General features: G+C 53.5%; 2 protein-coding genes across 10 annotated transcripts in view; one reads left to right on the forward strand and one right to left on the reverse strand.

Moving 5' to 3' along the window:
• Positions 1-21,956, reverse strand: part of Crtc (CREB-regulated transcription coactivator) — a 35,822-nt gene that overhangs the window by 13,623 nt on the left and 243 nt on the right. For 7 of the 9 annotated variants that reach the window (XM_025302552.1, XM_025302547.1, XM_025302542.1 and 4 more), the window contains exons 2-5: positions 19,529-19,777; positions 3,190-3,457; positions 1,227-1,332; positions 817-967 (exon numbers count right to left, since the gene is read on the reverse strand). In XM_025302552.1, coding sequence (XP_025158337.1) covers positions 817-967; positions 1,227-1,332; positions 3,190-3,457; positions 19,529-19,777 — 774 coding nt within the window. The remainder of the gene's footprint in view (positions 1-816; positions 968-1,226; positions 1,333-3,189; positions 3,458-19,528; positions 19,778-21,956) is intronic. The other 2 variants (XM_025302534.1, XM_025302556.1) reach the window with 2 other exon arrangements.
• Obp1 (odorant binding protein 1) lies at positions 13,862-16,164 on the forward strand. The gene is made up of 6 exons (XM_011145786.2): positions 13,862-14,048; positions 14,305-14,389; positions 15,271-15,359; positions 15,445-15,547; positions 15,658-15,722; positions 15,889-16,164. The coding sequence occupies exons 1-6, from the start codon at positions 13,980-13,982 to the stop codon at positions 15,904-15,906; spliced, it is 429 nt and encodes a 142-aa protein (XP_011144088.1). The 5' UTR covers positions 13,862-13,979; the 3' UTR covers positions 15,907-16,164.

A 21,956-nucleotide genomic window follows, 5' to 3' on the forward strand; every position in this document is an offset into this window, starting at 1 on the left:
ACGGATACATCGCAAGAGAAACGGTGAAAAAATCCTACTAAACGTGCCATTAATTTTGTCGCTGAATTACCACGCCGAAACGAGATTCCGCTTCGTCGAGAGATCCGCGCGATATTTTCGCACAATTCATCATCACGTTTCCGCCGGTCGCATTACCGTAGATTAAAAAATGCGGTTTCGAAACCACGGACCGATATCGCACACATCGAAAGTCTAATTGATAAGGTGTCGAGGTTACGCCGTGTATAGGCTAGGTGGATCAAACTATACGCGCGTTGAACGGCTATGAGTAACGCTGCTTATTTATAGAACCTTATTAGCGCGATCTCGTGTGTTTGCGAGCGATAATCGAAATCGGTGCATTTCACGTTCTCCCGCGTTCTCGACACACGACGAAAAGTCGCTCGGACGTCGACGCTCGTTCGTCGACGCGGCCCGACGACGAGCCCCACTAAATCTGTCCCGTGCGTTAACGTACGAAATATCTCCGACGTATTGCCGTTCTCGGACGTTATTTCTACCGCAGACATTTCCCCCGAATTGTGTCCCCCCTTACACGTGAGTATGAGAAAGAGATCAGAAGAAATCAAGACGAACGAAACACGTCACCGTGAAAGCGATAAAGATTCGCTCGGGAAACACGTGCAGCCTCGCGACAAGAGTGTGCGTGTAGAGAGAAGATCGTGAGGAAAGGAGAGAAAATCTTCGAAAGATGTATATAAAGTGTAAATAGATGAGAGAGAGAGAGAGAGAGAGAGAGAGAGAGAGAGAGAGAGAGAGAAAGAGAGACGCGTGATTGCGGGTCGTGCGACTTACGTTGCTGAATGGCGTACTACTCGAGTGATCCTCCTGATCCAGGGGAGTGTGAATGGGCGACGGGAAGTGCACGTTGCTCAGATCGGGCAACGATCCCGTGTTGTTGCCAATCGGTATCTGCTGTCCCGGTGGTTGCGAGCTCGGGTATATGCTGAAACAGAGAATTTCGCGATGCCGGATTCACTCGCGGCGCGACCGACCGGCCGACCGTGACTTTGATCTCCTTCTCGCGCGTTCGTGCCGAGTCCAGCCGATCGATCGACTGAACAGAAGAGAGAACACCCGCGCGAAGCCTGTCTCAGCGAGACGAAAAGTCGGCGAGATGATAAAGCTAAGATGCTGGAGCAGCAAAAGTTCACGAACGCGCGATCGGCGATCGTGCTATTTACATGACGCTTGGCGATACGTACTTGATGCCAGGCACTCTCGGCATTTCGCACGAGGATCTCGGCCGCTCGATGAAGCTGTGATGAGAATCCCTGTTGTCGCTCCCGCTCCCGGTCATGGCGTGCTGATCTGCTCAAACGACAGAACGCGCGAATTTATGAAGTCCCGCGAGAGGAGCGGCGGGCGCGTCGGAGCGCGCCGTAAGGGGACGTTGATGGGGCGTTGAAGCGGCCGTTCGCGTAAACGATGCGTTTTCGCGACTTCGCGATCGCGACGCGCTTATATGTGCAGCGCGCGCGTATAAAACAATCGTTTTCGCAACAGCGTCATCCTACGACGTTCACACGGCTACGTGCTTCTCGCGCCAGTTATCCGATTTCGTCCGGGCAACGTAATACCGCTTACTAACGTTACTGGCGTATAACATTTCACATGGCCCGTCGCGTTGTCTAACGGCGGCGGATCATCCCGCGGACATTTGCGAGCCGGGTCTCTGGCGCAGTTTCAGGATAAACTGCTTGCCTTTACCGAAAATACACCGCCGCCGCGTTAAAATCGCTCTAGCCCGCTGCTTTCGCGTCTTCTCGCATCGAAGATGCGCGCCGGTGTCTCTCGCGCGTCTCTGGGAGAACAATAACAGATAAATATCTCAGAGAGGGAGCGCGCTGAAAAATAACAAATAAATAAGTAAATAAATAAAGAGCGGTATGAGATCGCGAGGTAGACCCGGTCTCGCGAGTGTCGCTCGTTACGCAGAGAGCGAGAGACGCCCGAGCAGATCCGCAAGGACGCAAGGACGATCGCGATCGCGAGAAAATTTCGGAAATTTCTCACGGGTCAAACGGGTCGCGAGAGCTTTCGATCCGCCGCAAATTACACCGTGCGCTCAAAGGCGAGTCCGCGCGCGGTCTCTCTGCGAGAGCTCGTTCTCTTGGCAAAATCTCGTAGGTAGCCACTTAAGAAAGGAGAGTCGCGATATAACGCGAGGTAACGAGGCAATATGGTAATGACGGGATTTCCGAGCCGAGCCATTCGCGAGAGACTGTGTCAAAACTCGAGGGAGAAGCGTCGTGAAGACGCGAGCGCTCCGCGCTGCTCGCAGGATGAGCTCATTAATATCGCGGCTGAGCGCGATGCTGAGAAACCATGCCGTTCACCCTGCGTGCGTGCGTGAGCTTTGAGTTCGTCGGGTCGTCGATCGTGAGAGAGAGAGAGAGAGAAAGAGAGAGAGAGAGAGAGAGAGAGAGAGAGGGGAGGGGGAAAATTTTTTCTTCACGCGCGAGATAAATTATGCAAGCTACAGCACGCGCTATAGCGCGTCATTTTACCGTTTATGAAATTGTGTAAATGATCGACGATCGAGGAAATCACGTCCGTACGTATAAAACGGGGAATTTCATGCAGAATGTCCTTGATTAATCGCCGTTTCTCTCTCCACGACGGACTGCTGCACCACGAGTGGAACCTGAGGGGAACCACGGTTAAAAAAAGATAAAAACTAACACGCGATAGATTCAAGAGGAGAGTTCAGGTGAGACGCGAGAGGTCTGTTCATCGTTCACGATATATTGCGTAATGCGAATTGCGAGGACAATAAGCGAACGTTGTTGTTTTTATGTACGAAGCAGATTCTCGGAAAAAACTCGCAAGTACGCGAGTACTGGAGAACGTTTTCGCGTGGGTTCCGGGCGAAGAAATTAGCTTTCGGAGATAAGCGCCCGATAGCGTCTCGTTACTAGCGAGTGCTTTGATGACACGTTATAAGATCCTCTTTTTCCCCTCTCTCTCTCTCTCTCTCTCTCTCTCTCTCTGCTTTCGTCCAGTGTATTATCTCGACAATATGCAAATAGCAAAGTTCAGGAGTCGCTAAGAGAAATAGACGTGTCTCTCTCGTCCTCTCTCTCTCTCTCTCTCTCTAGCAAAACTTGGACGTCAGATTGCGGGGGTTCGCTACGCGCTATAAGAGAAAGAAAAAGGAAAACCGACATGCGTCGCTACCTCGTCGATGAGGTATGGCGGAGGTCGACTGGCAAGCCTCGTTCGCGCTCTGATGCAAAGCCGAGTCCGAGTTGGTTCTCCGCCAGGTGTCCGGCGGCGGTGGCGACAGGTAAGGTACGCCGCTGTACGGCGAGGTGTCGTGTCTCTTCTCCATGGGCCGGGATCTCATCGGACCGACCCCCATGCTGCGGCTCCTATTGTCGCTGCGGTAGACCATCGAGTTGTGTTGCATCTCCTCGAGATTGCTGAGCGCCGTCTGCAAACACGAGAGATTCGTCTTTGAGGTTTCCGATCACGCAGGGGCGCCATGCGCGGCGGCGCGGGCGGCGCACGGCGAATGTCGCGCGAGGAAGTTGAAACAGTCGCGAGAAGCGCCGGGAGTCTCTCTCGGATCACTAGTATCCATAAATCGTGCAGCAGAAGCGTGCATGCGTGTTCGGCGTTGCGTTTCTTTCCGACCGTCCGGTCCCGCCGACGCGCCGAGTTCTCGCTCGGTGCGTTTGTTTGTCATTTCGTAATCACAGCGTGCGTGACGTGTATCGAATACGTCAAGTTCTATCGCTTTCGACGATCGACTTTCGATGATCGAAATTTATGATAAGATCCGTTATTTGTGGAATATACATACACACACTGCAAACCCGAGTGTGTTATTTTGACGCGTATAAGCTGAAGCTTTCTTCACGCGTTTCTTATCCTCTGAAATCACGTCATTTCATGCATTTCGATATCCCTTAACGCGTTTAAACGCGTTAAACAACGATAAAGGAAGCTTCAGCTTATACGCGTCGAAGTAACACACTCGGGTTTGCAGTGCACACACACACATACACACACACATATATATATATATACACATACATGGGGCAAGCATGAGCCGCGAGAAACGTACAAACGTTTCGGGAATCGATCGATCAAACGCGATAGCCGCGATATATATTAACGGGCTTCGCGAACTATTCCACCCGATAAAGTGGAATCTCAGCGAATTTCACTGTTCCGAGTTACGGCACCAGCGGGACATCTTTACGGAGACAGATACGAGCGCGCGCGCTTTCCACGGATGGAAACGAGCCGAGAGGGTCGAAGGGAAATAATTCATTTCTGTGCTCCGCGCCACCGCGTGGCGAAAATCTCTTTTCCGAACCCTCCGCGGCCGTCGCCATTCAACGGCCGGCGACGAAGAATTTCCTCGTCTCACGAATCCCGCCTCATAAAACGCGCCGTGCCGCTGCTTTTACGAGCCAACGTCGTCGTCGCACCGAACGACCATCGCCCTGGCAGCGATTAAAACGACATAAAGAAATTTAGTGAGCGTATTCGACCCATAAAGAGATCCCACAGGGAGATCCCGCTCGGCCGTGTCGGCCGCGGAGAAAAACTCTCGTCGCCGGGAATAAGGAGAAAATCTCGCGCGTCTCTTGGCGATCTATCGTCGCATTTTGCCGCAGCGTGCCGGAATTGCACGCGCCAGCGGTGTGTAAAATCCAGCGGATATGTGCGGCCACTCTCGTTGACGCGCTCTTCTCGCCCGCACGTCGGATTTTCCCCGAGTTGCGCTCCGAGCGACGTCTCTCTCGAGAGACACGAGCGGCGAGAGAGAGAGAGAGAGAGAGAGAGAGAGAGAGAGAGAAAAAGAGGGGAACACCCGATACTTCCGGGACGCAAGGCGATATCTCGATGCTTTGTAGCCCGAGGAAAGAAGGCACCCTGCAAATTGGACGTCGCTAACTCGATCAGATGGTACCGCGCTCTCGGCCGAAGAGAGAAGCTTCGAGTGCGCGCGGATAATGGCGTTACGGAGGGTCTCGAGTGACATCGTTTTTAAGGATTTAATCGCCGCTCGATCTCCCGAACTCATCTTTGTATTCTCATGCTCGTCCCGTGGCTTTATTATAGACTCGTAATATAAATGACAAAATTGATTTAAATTCCAAAGAGGCTTCTGCAGGACAGAGAAGGAGAGAGAGAGAGAGAGAGAGAGAGAGAGAGAGAGAGAGAGAAGGGGGAAGGGGGGGGAGGTGGAACGCGCATTATTCAAAGTAGCTTCCCTTTTAAACCCTAATAAGAAAACATAAGCGACAGGCTGATGGGGATAAAACGCTTTCGTGGGATTTCGAGCTTCCTGTCAGCGGGACTGCGAACCCAATAAAGAAATCCCTCCGCAGGCTGCTCCTACGTATATATACGTGTGTGTATGTGTGCGTGTGTGTAAGTACGCGCGCGAGCGCGTTGGTCGCCATGTGTCGGATGAACGTGGGTCGCACGGCTATTACCTAATATCTGTTGAATTATGCGATAAACACGGAACGTTTCTCCCACGATTACGGGCGAGCTCGCTGCGACGCCGCTTGACAAACGCGCGTGTCGTTCGATCGTTTATCACACCATCCGCGTTTCGAGAAGCGCTCGATATTACAGCGGAGAAAAGTGGACGTCGCGCACGATACATTAGCGTAACGTTACGTTTCCGCCCGAAATTCATTGTATTTATCATCCATGTCACACACACACACACACACACACACACACACACACACACACACACACATCTCGGAAACATTCCCCCGGTCCTTTCTATTTCTTTTTTGTCTTCCCTTCTCCTCCGCCTCCTCTTGATTTATTCCGCGTAATTTCGGCCCGCGCGGGGAGAGAATTCGCCGAGAACTCCCCCCGACGTGATCGCATCGTATCCGTCGCGGGAGATGTCCGATTCCCAACATCATCACGAGGCGTGCGATACCGCAGACTACGCCGTCCACGCCGTATACGACGCAACAGTTCCACGTAGTTGAAATCGCCGCTGACGTAACGGCTCAACCACGCGCGCACGCGAGTGTACGCGTGATAACTGTCGCGCGATATCGCTTTTATCGAGTCCAGTATTTTGAGGAAACTCGGACCGCTCGCGCGACCCGCGAGTTTCAACGGCGTTCCCACTCCGCACCGACAGAGAGCGCGTCTTCTCTCTCTGTCGTCCTCTCCCTTCCTCCTTTTTCCTCCTACCGCCCGCCTCGCGCCGACCTGTCTTTCTTTATTAACATAATGTAATATGCAGAGCGTATTGGCGTCTGGCGTGCTGACGATGCAAGAATAGTCCCACCGCGCGTTTTTCACACATCGCGCACACGGACAATATCGCGCGCACGTGTCGGCGGAGGCTCATCGAGTCGGCACGCGCGCGCGGAGAGAAGCGTTAAACATATTTCGTATTGTTCGCGCGACCACATAGTGGCCAGCACGCCGCCCGTACTTTATATAAAGCCTTTGTCAGGATAAAAAGCGCCGGTAAAATATAAATAACGCTGTTATAAGCAGCTGCAGAATGCTATTAATTTGTCATGATTGATGCTGAACTATAGAGCATCGTGCGAATCGATCGGAGGAGAGGGGAGGGGGGATGGACCGCAGCGGGGAGCGCGGCCGGACGGGGATCACTACGCAGCGTGCAGAAGATTCCGCGGCTGATTCCCGAGGAGGAGCGAACCGACACGTCGACGATTCCCTGCCCGGGGGGATAGCGCGCGCGCGAGACCGTGACGAGAAAATGATCGTTGATCTTTCCTCGTCGGAAGAAAGCGCGAGGTCAACGAGTCTCGCCATTTGCGCGGGAAGATCCTCGTTTCTGCCGTTTCTCTCGCGGCCACGCATCGGCCACCGCGAGTACGCGCACGAAGTACGCCGAGGAATCCTTGGGAGTCCTTGCGGTTATCCTGCGGAGAAAAGCTGAAAACGGAGCGCGATAGCCGCATACATGGGTCGACGTCTCCATTCACAAGTTTCCCAATGTCAGGGCCGTGGGCGTCGTACGAGACGGCGCGCGGTGCATCGACCAAGCCGCGCGCGCTCGTTGAAGAAACATACCTTCAATTAACGTCGACGCTGACAAAAGGCGTTTGCTGTCCGGCGACGGCGGCGCGAATTCTCCGCGCGTCGGCCCGGCGGAATGTCGTCGTCGATCCGCGCGGCAGATCGATTTCCACGCCCATTAGTTCCACGGCGTTTCCACGTTTCCTCCGGCGGGAGGAAAAGTGTATCGCGCCGGCTAAATAAAATATGACCGCTGACGCCGGCGGGTTGAACGAACGGCCGTTAATAAAAATATAATACGTGCAGGAGAGGAGCTGCGCGGGTGGCGAGACGATACTACGCCGAGCGAGCCGATATAGGTCGATCGAATTAGCATAGCTCGCGATATTTTTCGCTTCGACGTCGGCAGCCGCTGGAAATCGTTGGCCACGTCCGCCACGTCGGCGTAGGTGCTCTCGCGACGTCGTCGTCGCGGCGGTCTGACCTAAATCGCGTACACAGTACGGTGCGTCGAAAAATCCGTGCGATTTCACAGACCGCGATTGACATTCCGCGGGGAAGCGCTCGACTCGACTCGAAAACGCCTCGGCGCCTCTCTTTGTGAAGAAGCAATCGCCGTCGTCGGCGCAGCCGTCAATTTATCCGCGACGGCGAGGCACGTGTCGGCGGATGCACGCGACAGCGTGCTCCGGGAGATCCTCGGCGGCCTGCATCGGCGCGATAGAGGCCAATATTAGTCTCGCGAGAGCAATGTGTGACGGACGAGAGGCGCGGGGTTGTGTTGTACGGCGAGTACAAAGCTGCGATCGATGTATGTACATACGGCGCGGCGCATCGCCAGCCACGATTCCCTCCTGTTCCGCCGCCAACATCTCGCCGCCAACGGCGGAACGTAATTACCGCGCTATCCATATTCAAGAACGAAATTACCGAGTACGACAGGGCTCGCTCAGTGTCGACGAGTGGACGACACATGGGTGCACGTTGCGTCCAACGTCGCGGCTTTCCAACGCCGCGGGTGCAACGCACCACCGTGTGTGAAATCTGTCGCGGGACGGTCGCGAGCGGTTTAATCTTTCCGCCGGCCGACATTATTAAGAAAGGTCAAACGTCGGCCGAACACCGATATAGCTTCCTACGGCGCGCACGCTGTGCACAAATGCAATTATACAACAATATTCATATTGCATGCGACAACTCATCGGGTAACTTTGAAAGGCTGAAAGTCCATAACATCGCCGACGAATGTCGGCACGTCTGACGAGAGAAGACAACAATACGCGGTCGGTACGTTGGTCGATAGGAGGACGAATTTACCGCGGCGTTTTCGACTGATGCGGGAAACACGGGATATAACTCTTCGTCGAGCAGATGATAATAAAAGTTAGACGAATATATTTATCGGAGTTGCTAAATCGCGCCGCGCTCGCCGCCCGGCTTACATGCAAATCCCTCACCCGGAGCGAAACGAGTTTTCGCTGCGTCACCTCGGGACTTTCTATTAATTATTCACGTTCCTTCGCAGCGACTTTCTAGCGGTTGTTTACATCCATACCGCTGGATATCTCGTGCGTTTAACGCGCGCCAGTCATTCGCACAGATACCGCTCGGACAGAACCGAGAGAGCTGCAATTTTGGGCTGTCAACGGTTGAAATACGTAAACCGCTCCCAAGAAGAACCGATAAAGCGTCTCTCACACTTTATAGACGATTAGCCGGCGAATGATACACGCGGTACATAATTAATCCGTCCTTTGCGTCGTAGCGTTTGCGACTTCAGCAAGGAGGAAATCGAGCCGGCGCATTTTTTATCGGGACGTTATATTCCTATTTTCAGCGTATCCTTTCAGACTACTGGACGCGATACTCCGTTGGATTCTCTTTGGTATTACGAGAAAAAAAACCCATTTACGAAGGTCGTGCACGCGTCGATACGCGCGTACAGCATGGAGCCGAACGAAGAGCAAAGGTAAAGCACGAGCGAAAAATACCGCTCGCTGCGAGCGACCGAATGTGTGTGAGTCGCCCGCGCCGAAAAAGCCCCGCTGGTGGCTCTCGATACGAAGCGGCGCCGAGGAGCGTGAGTAGATTCACGCGTGAGAGCGACAGACGTGCGGATAATTGTCCGGCGACAATGTGGCCGCGTGTCTCGCGACGAGAGAATTTGGCAAGGAAGGTCGAGAGCTCCGCCGGCCTGAATGAACCTTAATTCGCATTGGAGCGGCGGCGGCGGCCGCGCGCGCGCGGTACCGCTATTAAATATTCAGTCGGCTCGTGTCCTTCGACTTTCACAGATGATATTCAAGGACACCGCGGTCGATCGAACGCCGATGACACTTTCCAGGTTGTAATTTTATCTTCATTTGACCTCTTATGCAAGTCGACCATCCGATGGGATGGATCGCTAACGGTGCAGTGGAATGAGAAATTATGGGACGAGAGGCGCAGGCAGTCCCTCGCCGCGCCGAAGGGAATCACATCGTGCGAGAGAGAATCCTCTCATCGAGAAAACCAACGACCTTCAGCGCGTTATCGGCTAATGTTACATAATGCGGCAGCAGTCGGACACATTCGGTCAGCGCGGTCGGGATCGCGCGAAAATTGGATCTAAATTCGGGAGCGAGCCCGAGGAGCCAGAAATAGCGCGCGACACGCTCGAAGGGAACGATCGAAGGGGAGGGAGCTGCACGAAAGAGCACAGGACATTGGTCGCGCGGCGAGTCATCGTCAGGCGCGGGAAGGGCGACCACAAAAGTCAGCGCGATCGAGCGCCGCTGAATTATTATCGTCGCCGAAAAAATAGACTAGACCCCGCTGATAACCCCGAAGTCACAGCCATGGACTCGCGCTCCAACTTGCACCGAGTATTTCCGTACACCCTATATAAAGCGAGAGCGAGTGTGAATGGCGAGGAACCTGGGACGCGTTCGCGCGTTGGAGAGGTCGGGAACCGTTCTCTCTCGCCGCGGGAAAAGCTTCCTTTTCAGCTCACTCCCCCCCCCCTCTCTCTCTCTCTCTCTCCTCTCTCGCCTCCACAACAGCCGCCAACAGCACTCGCAGTTCTCCGCTCCACCGACCCAGGTCCCTAGCCTTGCCTTCTGATGACAACTTCGCTCCACCCACGCGTCGTCGTCGTCGTCGCGACGGCCGCCGCCGTCTGCCGTCTACCGACGGCGATGACCCACTTTGGCGAGGATACCCATCGCCATTCAGAGTCGCCCGATAAGAAAGAAGCAGGACGCGCGCGCGGCTGCGTATTTCTGCACGGCCGAGCCTGCCGCGTCGCTCTGTCTCCCTCCGAAGGGCGGCGGGAGGACGCGACGACTCCCGGCGACGATGCCGTGCGGACGCCGCGGACTCCGGAAGACGATGCCGCGGGAGTAAAGAGTCCGCGGCGCGACTGCATCTCTTCGTTCGACGTGCGTGCGTGCCTGGTGCACACGCCGAATCCCCGGGAATTTCCGCGTAAGCGACGTCATCCCCGAGGAGCATCGATTCAGCCGGGCTGAAACGGCCGACGCGGATCCAGGGACGAGGAGAGATCTTGCTCCCTCAACGCGCTGGCGACGCGTGTAAGAGCGTATTCGCACGCTCTCGTTGGAGATTATCCGCGAGAGCCGCGAGAGCGAGTGCCGCTCCTCTCGGGCTCGCCTCGCAACACGACGCGATAAGCGCGAAGCGCGCTTCTGCGACCGCAGCGGCTGTAACAATCGACACGCTCAGAGAATGAAACTGCTGAGCGAGCGAGCGAGCGAACGCGCCGACCGCGGCTACCTGCACCGCGCGTCGCGCGATCAATATTCCGTGTGCGAGAGCACACACTCGCGCGCGCCGAAGCACGTGTACGCGTTTGTTTTCTGCTATGCCCCTGGAGCTTTCATGGTTACTCGCATCATTGGAGGGATATTCTTTCACGCGAACTTTCCTCAGTCATTCTCTAAAGGGTGTTCAGGGGAGGCAGGCTCTCGCTCGTTGCGCGGAGGAGCGCCTGCCTGCTTCTTCATCCTTTTTGCGTCCGCCAGGCTTATCGTGTGATTAAGTCGCCGCGAGCAGCCAGCGGCGCCTCTCGCCTCTCTTTTTTCTCCAATTTCAGATCTCTCGTCATCCTCGTTTTGTTCGTCGTTCGCCCGGCCAGTCGCTCGCTCCGCGCTTCCAGTTTCGCTTAACTTGTGAGACCGCCGCTTGTTTTAGACTCGTCACGCAGGTGTCGCGGAAACGGAAGGGGTGCAGGCGGAGGGGGAGGGGAGGGGAGGGGAACGTTACGCGAGCACACGTAACTCCGAGAGGGTTCCGCGGGGCTGGTTACGACGGAGCATTGTTCCGCCGGGGGTGCGCACTATTTATGTTTCCGTCGGCACGTACGCCTCGCCGCCCTTGGAGCTGCCATTGAATTTGATCGCGCCGCGCGATCGGGCGAGCCGTGGAGGCCTCGCACGAGGCGTCGCGACGCGGCGTGAACGGCTGGTCTCAGGCGTTAGGTAGGTAGGTAGGTAGGTGCGCCGCGACGACGACACGTGCGCAGGAACAGGAATCCGCTCCGGAAATTCGATCGATTCGCGTGCGCGCGCGAGAAAGTTGAACGCGAGCGCGCACTGCGTCGGCATCGAGGCGAAGGGAGGCCTCCCGCGAATGATCGGACGAACGGGGTAAGAAACCCGGGGAGGTCTCTTGACCCCGATCGTATCCGGCAGAGATAGGAGTCGATAAGACGCTGCGTTCTCGCGTCGCGATCGAAACTTGACCTTGGCACGGCCAACGCAACTCGGTAGCAATGCACCCGCGTGCGCGCGCTAATAACATCGCGCGAGTTTATTTCTCTCGCGTGCCGGTCCTCGATATGGCGAGCGAGAAAAGGAAGAAGAAGCAGAAGAAGAAGAAGAGGAGGAGGAGGAGGAGGAGGAGGAGGAAGCAGAAACAACGGCGCCGAGGGCGCAGTTCGGATCCGAGTCGCGGCGCTTCTCTCGCCCGTGATTTTTCCAGGACAGCTCGGACGGGAAACTGAGATAATCAGCTAGCAGCGACACGCTATGATTGACAAGTGACAAACTTAACGTCGCGGACTATAAGCGATCTCGATATAGGACTCGCGAACTCTCGAACCGAGCGCGCTTTATCAAGGCCGGGGTATTAATAAGCAGCGGAGCTTATCCGCGACATTATGTTACTCCGAGACCAAACAATGACTTCTCATTGCGTCCTTATGACCGATCAATTTCTCGCGGAGCTATAAGGCAGCTTAGGAAGCATCATTTATTCAGCGGGACTTGCAAGGTCTCGGCTGGTTATTCTCGAATACGCTCTCTGCCCGCGCCTTACATATTATTCCAAATTATACACACGATTTTGCGACGCGCGGCACGTGCCTGCCAAGTCGCGCGCGGCCGCTTGCGGATTTCATCAAAGTCGCCGGCGAGGGAAGAGGAGAACGAGGAGAGAGTCCTTGCTCTAGTCGAACCGAAGTCTAGTCCTTCCCTGTCGCGTTGTACACTGTTTGGTCAGCTGTATATCTCGTCGACGACGGCCGATCGCGACGCTGCGCGCTCGTAATAATCCGGTGAAAAACCCCGAAGGACGATTAGCGGCGGAAGTTGCGACGCGCAAGTCGACGCGGAAGAAAGAAAACGTCGGCGGATCAACCGGCGGGGTTCGCCGATTCCGTCTCGCGCGCCGTTCAATCCGAGAATGCCGAGCCGCGCGCGCCGCCCTTGCTCCGCCGCTTGCGCGCGCGGCACGTCGATAATAATGCACGACGCGATTTCGGTATTGTGTTCTGCGGCGCGATTTAATTGCTTCGTTACAGCTCGATACGCGATACGCGCGCGCGCGCGCTACTTTAAACCGAAACGCGAATTCGTTCCGTGTTAATTATCTCCGGCGCGCGCGGGTGCGCGCGGCTATGATATTGCAGTATCCATGAGCAAACAATTACCTACTGTTGTCGAGGTATAGCGCTCACGATATCGAAATCGGGCTCCGTAATTCCGAGTCATTAGGGTGACAATGCGATCGGAAGCATCAAATCGGCGTGTCGCGACGCACGCGCTCTTGACAAAAATTCTCCCTCCCGGCGTTTTCCTCTCTCTCTCTCTCTCTCTCTCTCTCTCTCTCTCTCTTGCCCGGAATTCCAAATGGCAAAGTTGGCCGGTAATTAGTTATTACCGTTCTTGATTATCCATGATGATCCTCTACCACGGTTATCGTCGGTGGATTCGTAATTGAACGGTAATTTGAGGATCATTACACGCATTGCATCTTTCCTGGTTACGACATTATATCGGTGCAATATCTTCCGTGCATTATCAGCGGATATGCTTTGTTTAGGCATTGATAAGATTACGTAAGAAACGGCGCGACTCCGCGCATTGTGTTTGACTATAATCGGTTGCGTGAGACGTGAAAGAAAACGCGCGCGAGAGGCAGAATTGCATCCTTCGAGTAGAGCGCCCCTCGCGTGGTATCAAGCGAGGAATCTCGATCGAGACGATCGCTGTTTCCGTCCGTCCCCCGACAGCGGCGATGTCGTGGCACCGCGCAAAGAAGGAAGAACAACGTGGTGGAGAGACATCCGCTCTTTCGCCGGCTTTTCCTGCTCGATCCTGGTCGATGAAAATCGACCGGCGCGAGCGAGCCTGCGCGCTCGAGGACGACGCAGGATGCATTCAAGGTCGTGGACACGAGCGCATACATAATTCTGCACGTGCTTCCGTCCAGAGAGACGGACGTTAGCCGGGGATTAGCCGGCGACTTAACGGCGGAGAGCCTCAATTAGCGAACGAAGGATACGTGACATTAGCCCTCCGCCCACATCTCGTGCATATTCCGTTGCGTTATAAAAAGCGCGGCCGCCGACGCGGACGGCACATATTTCGTCGTGGAACAGTGACCGCGGGAATCGCAAGTCGTGTCGCCTTGCACTGCGAGTTGTGAACGTATACATACATACACACACACACACACACGGGGCAAAGATGCGCACCGTATACGTGTCGTTGATACTCGGTGTGGTGTTGCTACAGGCGATTTGCGTGTCCGCCGGGGTAAGCCTCTTAGCTTCTTACTTTCGATAGGCGCCGGGCTAGGCTCCCCTAGACTTCCTGATAAGGGAAGCGATATCGCGGTGATAGTGACTTCTATGTGTACATACACATGTATATACAGATACTGCAATATGTGTGTATGTGCATATGTATGTGCACGTATAGAGACGTGACGTCGCGCGCGCGCGCGATTTGTCGAGCGGCAGAGGTACGCGTGAGGGTTCCCGCACGCGTAATAAATTCTGATTTTGTGCAGCCGCCCGACTGGGTGCCCCCGGAAATGTTGGAGATGGTTCAAGGTGACAAGGAACGGTGCATGGCTGAACACGGCACGTCTCAAGGTGAGTTCGCTCTTCCCGTGCCTTTCTCTTCGTCTCGCGGCGAGAAATTATGCGCGACCGTCTCTATCTGGTATAGGGTATGCAACGATAAATCGATAATATCGAAATATCGACACATCGAGAGACAAATATATCGAATATTTATCGATATTTTTTTATCTCCGATAAAATCGATATGTCGATATGAATTTTATTGATATTTCGTATTTTGCAGTTACAGCTCGGGGGGCCTATTACGGTTCTACGACCGAGATGAAAATTATAAAAGCGAATTCACTAGAATACATATTATGGTAATTGGTCGATGTCAATAGCAAATTCGCTCACTTTTATCATTTTCACCTCGATCGTTGAACCGTAATAGATCTCCCGCTCCATGTATGCGGTGATCTCCGGCAAACGACTGCGATCTATTACATATCTTCTGATAAGAATATGACAATAAATTATACGGAGATAAAAATTTTTAAAAGATTTTAAAAATTTCTCGTGTATACTCTTTATACGCATACACCTATATGTATATTTTTATATAGAAATCGATATAAATATCGATACTTTTCAAAATTATCGATATTATCGTTATTGATGGTTCTAAATATCGACGTTCTATAATATCGTTATCGATATTTTGAGAAATCGTTGCATCCCTACTATCTACTACTAGTCGATGCTCGGCCGATGATACCACGCTGATGAATCGGCGACGATCATTCGACGACGCTGCGCTTGCGATAATCCGATCGAGCGTGACCCTTCGCGCGCGAACGTCTCCGGGGAGAGACACTCTGAAATCTTCGGGACGTTATCATCCAGCCGCATTCCCTCACGAGTTGAATCGGACATTCTAATTTCGTTCTAATTTCGTCCCGACTCCGCAGACCTGATCGACCAAGTCAACGACGGACATCTGTCGGACGACCGTTCCATAACGTGCTACATGAATTGTCTCCTCGACGCGTTCAGTTTGGTAATTATCAAGTATTCTTAATTCGCGCTCGTCACGCTCGCGGCGAGTCAAACGCGAGACTCACGAGAACGATACTCCGGCACAGGTCGACGAAGAGGGTGATTTGGAGGCCGACATGCTGATCAGCGTCATACCCGAGCAGTATCAGGAGATAGGCACCAAGCTCTTGACCAAATGCGCCAAGCAAGGTAAAAAGTCAGCCGCGAAGGCGCCCTTCGCGCAAACTTCACGTTATTATCCGGCGCCTCGCGCGAATGAGTCGCTTCCCGTTTCCTGACGCGATCGATCGATCTTGCAGACGGCGCGGATCCGTGCGAGAAGATATTCAAGGTAGCGCAGTGTGTCCAAGGAACGGTACCGGAAGTAAGTAAACTCTGACTCGTATCTCAAGTTTGAGCACTCTCAACGCCGAGTCGAAGCACGCGGCGTGCCTCTGTGCGCTGCGCGCGAATGTTGCGCGCGCGGGGCCGAAATGTCAAATCGCATTGCTCTCCTTCGCGAATGATACGTTTGAATGGTGACGTTGCAGCTGTGGTTCATGGTGTAATTCGGCGCACGGAAGGAGTTTGTTAACCCAAGTTTGACGACCAGGAGCGACGACGTTCTCCGAAACATCCCGCGCGCGACGTTACGACCCGGAGCGGAAATCGCACGCGGAGGAACGCGAGGTACAAAGAAGTAGCGAGGGAAAAATCAAGTTACGTATAAGCCCGAGAAATGTCACTTGTGTTATAACAATAGCGATTAATCATGACGAGTACGCGACACAAGATCTGTAACGTGAGAATAAAATTATTATAGCAGATGTGAAACGATTAGATAAATTATTAATATGCGCATATGAGAAAACGCGTTAGATCCGAGCCACTTATGAGTCCGTGCTGGATTAAATAATGTTTATCGTAGATGTTTATTGTAGATGTTTATTGTAGATAATGTTACGACTTGAATCGCCTTTGATTCTCGTACCATATGACTTCTCTCACTTTTGCAGAACTGTAGGAACTGTGTAGAGTGCGTCGGGCTGAGACGGGCGGCAGGATGGGCCGAGGGGGGGGGGGAGGGAGGGAAAGTGGCCTGTCGCGGAAAGATTCGCGGGTTAATTGCTTGTTTACGCACGGCGGTAATACCCCGATTACCGTTACCAATCATGAAATCACAAGTGGGCATAGCCGGCGGCATTTACGAGGAAAGAACTTTATTACGTAATGTCTTCGTTAGAGACGCTCGACGGCGAATAATATCGCAGTAATGTTCGTCCCTCTCGCGAACCCTACGAACGCTCGCGAGCGCGATGAAACTTCTCGGCCAAGAAATTTAATTATTGTTACGGTTAACGTGCAACTGGTAAAAGGGGGGGAGGAAGTGCGCATTTCGCTCTCGGCTTTAGTCGGAGTCGCGTCGGAAGTATGCGGAATTATTTTGCGAAATTTGCCGTCACGGAGAAAGACGCGCGCGCGCCCGCGAAAAAGAGAGAGAGAGAGAGAGAGAGAGAGAGAACGGCAGATGTTGCCGCGTATGAATCTCGAATTATCCCGCTGAAAAGTTCATTGTATATTGCAAGTCGCCGGGCTACTCTCCACGTGGACGGTCAATTTACATTCGTTAAAACTTCACGAAAGCCCTGACGGCAGTAAGTTCGTCGCGCGATTTCGTGACTTTGTGCCGCGAGTTCGTGTCGCGCGGTCGATCCCTCGGGAGGAGGGATACTTGGAACACTTCGGGAAGTTATTAATGACGGGGCCTATTTCCATGAAAGTATTTTCTCTATAATAATAAATAAGTGGGGAATAAATTGTGCCAGTTTTTACCGGAGCGACTTCTCGCTGGTCCTGGTCGAATATGGTGATGGTGATTTCACATGCGCGAGTGTCTGATGGGGAGGTGACAAACAACCGACGTCTTCTTTGTCGTCTCTTACTCCGAATATCCTTTCGTGACGCAAAATATCGAGACACCGTGATTCACGCCGAGTTTCAGCGTATCGCGTAAACACGTTTGATTCCTCGGGATGCGGAGTTTCGGAGACTTTAAAAACGAAGTTAAATGCCTCCTAAAAACGTGCTCTAACTTCTAAACGGCTCGCGATAAAGAATTCAACGATCAAGCGATTTTCAAGCGCCGTTATCATAGTTAAACGCAGTTAAACGCGTTTTCATGTTTTTCCTTCCGTTCTTTTTATTTATTTTCTCCGTTTTGTAAAGCGTGACAAACGCACTTTGAAACGACCGCCTCTCCGAGCGCGATACCTCCGAAACTGTTTAAGGATTAAAACATTCCACAGGCGATCGCTACGTTGGAATTCACTGAGAGAAAGAGCGTAAAATTGGATATCTCAAAGAGCGAGAGAGAGAGAGAGAGAGAGAGAGAGAGAGGGAGGAAAGGAGGGAGGGAAAAAGTATATCGCAGTTACGGTATTAGAACTTGGCGCATATTAATGTCTCGATGTCACGCATAAGTGGCGGAAAAGGATCGCACGCGGACGAAACTCCCGCTCGGTTCGACTTAAATCGATCGGAATTTCATTCGTGCGCGACTACGAGCTGTGCACGTGACACATCAGGAGGAGGACCGTAGAGTTCAACGGCGAACAAAATCCTCGTTCATCCGAGTCTCGATTTTCTTCTCCTTTGTCTCTCCAACGTAACACACTCACGATCGGAGCGTGCATGTACGTATGTAATGTTACGCTGTTCCACTCATACGGACATCTCTCGCGTAATCATGGGCTGCGCGTTAATTTAATTGCTACGCTTAGAATAACCGTGACACATTGTGCAACTACGTGACATTCAGTGCAATCGGAAATCGCTTTAATTCGTGTCATTGCGTAAATAACATGCAATTGCATATCGCTATGCGGGAACACTCGAGCGAGAAAAAGGAAGTGGATGAAAGAGCGGAAGAAAAAAAGAAACGAATAAATAAATAAATGAACGGCGCTACAGAGGGAGCGAAATCGCTACTACGATCGGCACCGGTCGCGATCCAGCGCTCGCGTGTGTAGCGCGCGTTCGACAGCGTGACGTCGATTCGCAGCAACGCAGGCGTGTGCCGCTTCATCGGCTTTTCCCGTTTCGTCGCTAACGAAACGAACAGCGCGCTTCTTCGGTACACTAATCGAGATAGAGATCTGCAGTGCGTTCACCTCGGCAGATGAGTCACACTGGGACCAGGTGTGGGACAAAAGTGCGATCGTGAGGTGCGCCTTGCGATGCGGAACGACCCTTGAAGGTAACACGGAGAAAAGTCTTTCATCTTGCGCCGTCGCGTAGATGGCTTTCTCTCGAGACGGACTCGGAACGATAGCGGAAGATAGTGAATTTCGGCCTGCTTTAGAGCAGGCGGGAGTTGTCACGCGCCGCAAAGTGGCCTTTGCCCGTTGTTCTTCGGCGAAGAAAGAAAGAAGGATGGAAGAAAAGTCGAGTTCGCGCGAATAGCATTCGAGAGAGAGAGAAAGAGAGAGAGAGAGAGAGAGAGAGAGAGAGAGAGACAGAGAGAGCTCTCTCGCAATTAATTAAAAACAAATTGACTCGATTGAAATAAATTGAGATAATCGAGGCTGCGCGCTTTGCCGCGACTTTGGCACCGTACCGATGTAAATTTCGACACACACGTTTACGTCATCCGCGATATCGTCGTCGGAATCTTCGAGTGTCGTTGGCCGCGCCGGCGATGTTGAAAATTATTCATCTCCCGCGAATTTTGATACGTGCTGCCGCCCCGTGGATGAAGTTAATAATTGTTAATTCAAGCGATTAATTGCTCGTTAATACGCGCACAAGTCGCGCCGGGCAAATTTCTCTCTCCCTTTTTCCGGATTATCAATTCGGAACGGCCGACCGCCGAAACACGAGGACTCGGATGAGAATTTTTTCTCCGTGACGCGAGAACGAGGGCGTTCCGGGAGGGGTGCAAAATGTTTATGAGCGACAAGGCGTAAGGGCTGCAGCAACTACACCAACACAAACAACAACAACAATAACAACAACTATAACAAGAGAGGAGGTAATGTGGCATCGTTCTGGCAGGAACAGAGATAGATAGATAGATAGATAGATATATAGATAGATAGATATATAGATAGAGATAGAGAAAGAGAGAGAGAGAGAGAGAGAGAGAGAGAGAGAGAGAGAGAGAAAGAGAAAGAGAGAGCGAGCGAGCAGTACCTTAAGGTCGATCGAGTGGATCGCGCCGGTATGCGGCGAGGAGTGCTCTTTCGCGTCGCCGCCGCAATTCGCATTGTTGTTAACGTTCGGCAGCGAGCCGCCCGCCCTGAACTGATTCCCCAGGTTAATATGCAGATGCTTGCCGCTGGACTGCGGTGGACTGGCGCCGGCACTCTTGACGGACAGCGGGGTCTCCGGTACGCCGGATCCCGTGGGACTAGCACCCACCGAGCTGCTCGCCGAGGCCACCTGTGCAAGTCCGTCATTGACAACCAAGCATTGCCATCGTCTCGCAAGCACGTTAAGCGACCGTAAGCGCTCTCTTTACACCCTTAATCTCTAGTCGGTGTCGACGCGCATTTTTCCGACCTGTCGTCTCGTTTTCGCAGTCGTCGTGCGATTTTAACGCTAACTCTGTGCTCGTTTTCGGATCAATGTCGTCTTGTGCTCTGATTTCTGCGCCGCCTATCGTGAGTCTTTGCTCGTGCAATTTCGCATCTTGTAATTTTGTGCCTGTACACGGTAGAACGTCCGCGTAGAACGTGTTGCGATCTTTGCAATAGCAGACACTCGAATGTTAAACAGAGACTACAGATTTTCTCTCTCTATTTTTTATTTCTTTTTTTGAATTTGGACCGCCGGTCTCGCTTATCCAGCGACGAGGAACTCGGAATACTCTCGTGCTGTTCCCTCCAAACGTCGCCGTCGTGCCTTCTTCCGCGACAATTTTGCGACATGCAATTTCTCGACGTCGTTGACTACATCGGCAACAATCGCGCGTTACGCTCGCGCGTTTCGCGCGTCGAATCGAATCTCGTTTGTTCGCACGGCCGACTAGCTGTTTCGTCCGATTAACTCCGCAATTCTACATCTCGCGCGCGCGCGCGTTTATGGACCGCGCGATAAACAGGTTCTTATCTCGTGAGCCGATGCCTGGATGCCGTTCTCCGATCGCCTTTCGAACGCGCTCGAAGAGTCCCGACTGTGAACAAATTTGGCCTGACGACGCGCTCACGACGTTTTAGCCGACGCACGGCAGGTAGACGCGCGATGGCCCGGCGAGTGACAGTTTAAAGCTCGTCAGCTGACGGGCCTTTAAAAACGCACGGCGGCGGCAGGTTGACACGTGGCGGTTCGCAGCTGAGCGAAAACTCGCGTTTTCCATTCGAGACAATTGCACCGGGCAATTTACGCGTCAATTACTTCACGGACACACGGACGAGACCCGATCATTTTCCCGCACCGAAGCGCCCCGAGAGAGAACATCGAATAATCCCACGCGAATGTCTTCCTTGTCTTCCGTACGAACGGAGAACGCTCCCCGGCATGCCGACTGTGTTCCAAGTGCGCGCGATGCACGCGGCAGTGCATTATTCGAGGACGCCGAATGCATCGACCCAACCTCTCTCTCTCTCTCTCTCTCTCTCTTTCTCTCTCTCTCTCTCTCTCTCTCTCTCTCTCGGCGGCGCTCCCATTGAAAATACGCCGAGGGGCCGCGGGCCGGCGCGGCGCGGCGCCGCTAGCAACGCGAGCGGGATGTTTACACGCGCATGAGAACGAATCGAGAAATGGAACGCACCGTGATCGAACGTCAAGCCGCTCGCGGGGCTGTGTTGAGCGAAAGAGAGCGCGTTTCCGTTGAAACGTCTACGCTCGCTCGACATCCGGAAGCGCGCGCGCGAAATGAAAGACGCTCGAGCAGCGTGCGCGCGCGTTCCGATTAATTGCGGACGGTGGAATTAATTTCCCAGATCCCGCGAGCCGACAACAAGCATCGATCGCGGCGCGCGCGCGCGCGCGTCTCGAGCGCGAGCCGAGGCGAATTTCAAACTCGCGTCGATCGCGAACGCGGTCAGGCAGCGCGCGTAATCAGCCGAGTGTAATTCGCCGCGCGATCGCGAGACGCGTTTCGAGCGGCGATCCAACGGCTTTCCGCGGCTCGTCGCATCGTCGTGCGCACTCGCACGCTGCGAGTCGCGGATCAACGTGCTCCTCGCTGTCGAAGCGATCGCGCCCGCGCCACCAAATCCTCGCGCTTTCGTCGCGTTGTGTACGCGTCGCTCGCGGTATACGCATACACACGCACGCGCGCGCGCACACGCACACACACACGCACACACACACGGATGCACTTGCAATCGCACATGTACACGTTCGCGCGGAGCAACCTGGCTGTACGCGCCACACATACGCACACGCACACGCGCGCGCACGTATACACACACACACACACACACATACCGATGCGCGATGTATCGCGCGTACGGTGCAAGTGCAACGAGAAAAGAGATAGGAATTAGACGGAGAACACAGGTCGGGGCAGGGAGCAAGGTGGGAGAGGCAAGGGGGACACTCGTTGTTTACGTTCCAACATCTGAGCCGCGCGCGAGGGAGGTGCACGACGGGTCACGGCACGACACACGGGCAC

The sequence above is a fragment of the Harpegnathos saltator genome, unplaced genomic scaffold, assembly GCF_003227715.2.
Source record: "Harpegnathos saltator strain DR-91 unplaced genomic scaffold, Hsal_v8.6 scaffold115, whole genome shotgun sequence".
In the NCBI taxonomy this organism is placed as follows: Eukaryota; Metazoa; Arthropoda; class Insecta; order Hymenoptera; family Formicidae; genus Harpegnathos; species Harpegnathos saltator.

Bases quoted from the DNA above. Each gene is read 5' to 3' on its own strand.
- Obp1 (XM_011145786.2), top strand. From the start codon at position 13,980: ATGCGCACCGTATACGTGTCGTTGATACTCGGTGTGGTGTTGCTACAG. The intron at 14,049-14,304 runs GTAAGCCTCTTA...GATTTTGTGCAG, and splicing joins CGATTTGCGTGTCCGCCGGG to CCGCCCGACTGGGTGCCCCC. The intron at 14,390-15,270 runs GTGAGTTCGCTC...CCGACTCCGCAG, and splicing joins TGAACACGGCACGTCTCAAG to ACCTGATCGACCAAGTCAAC.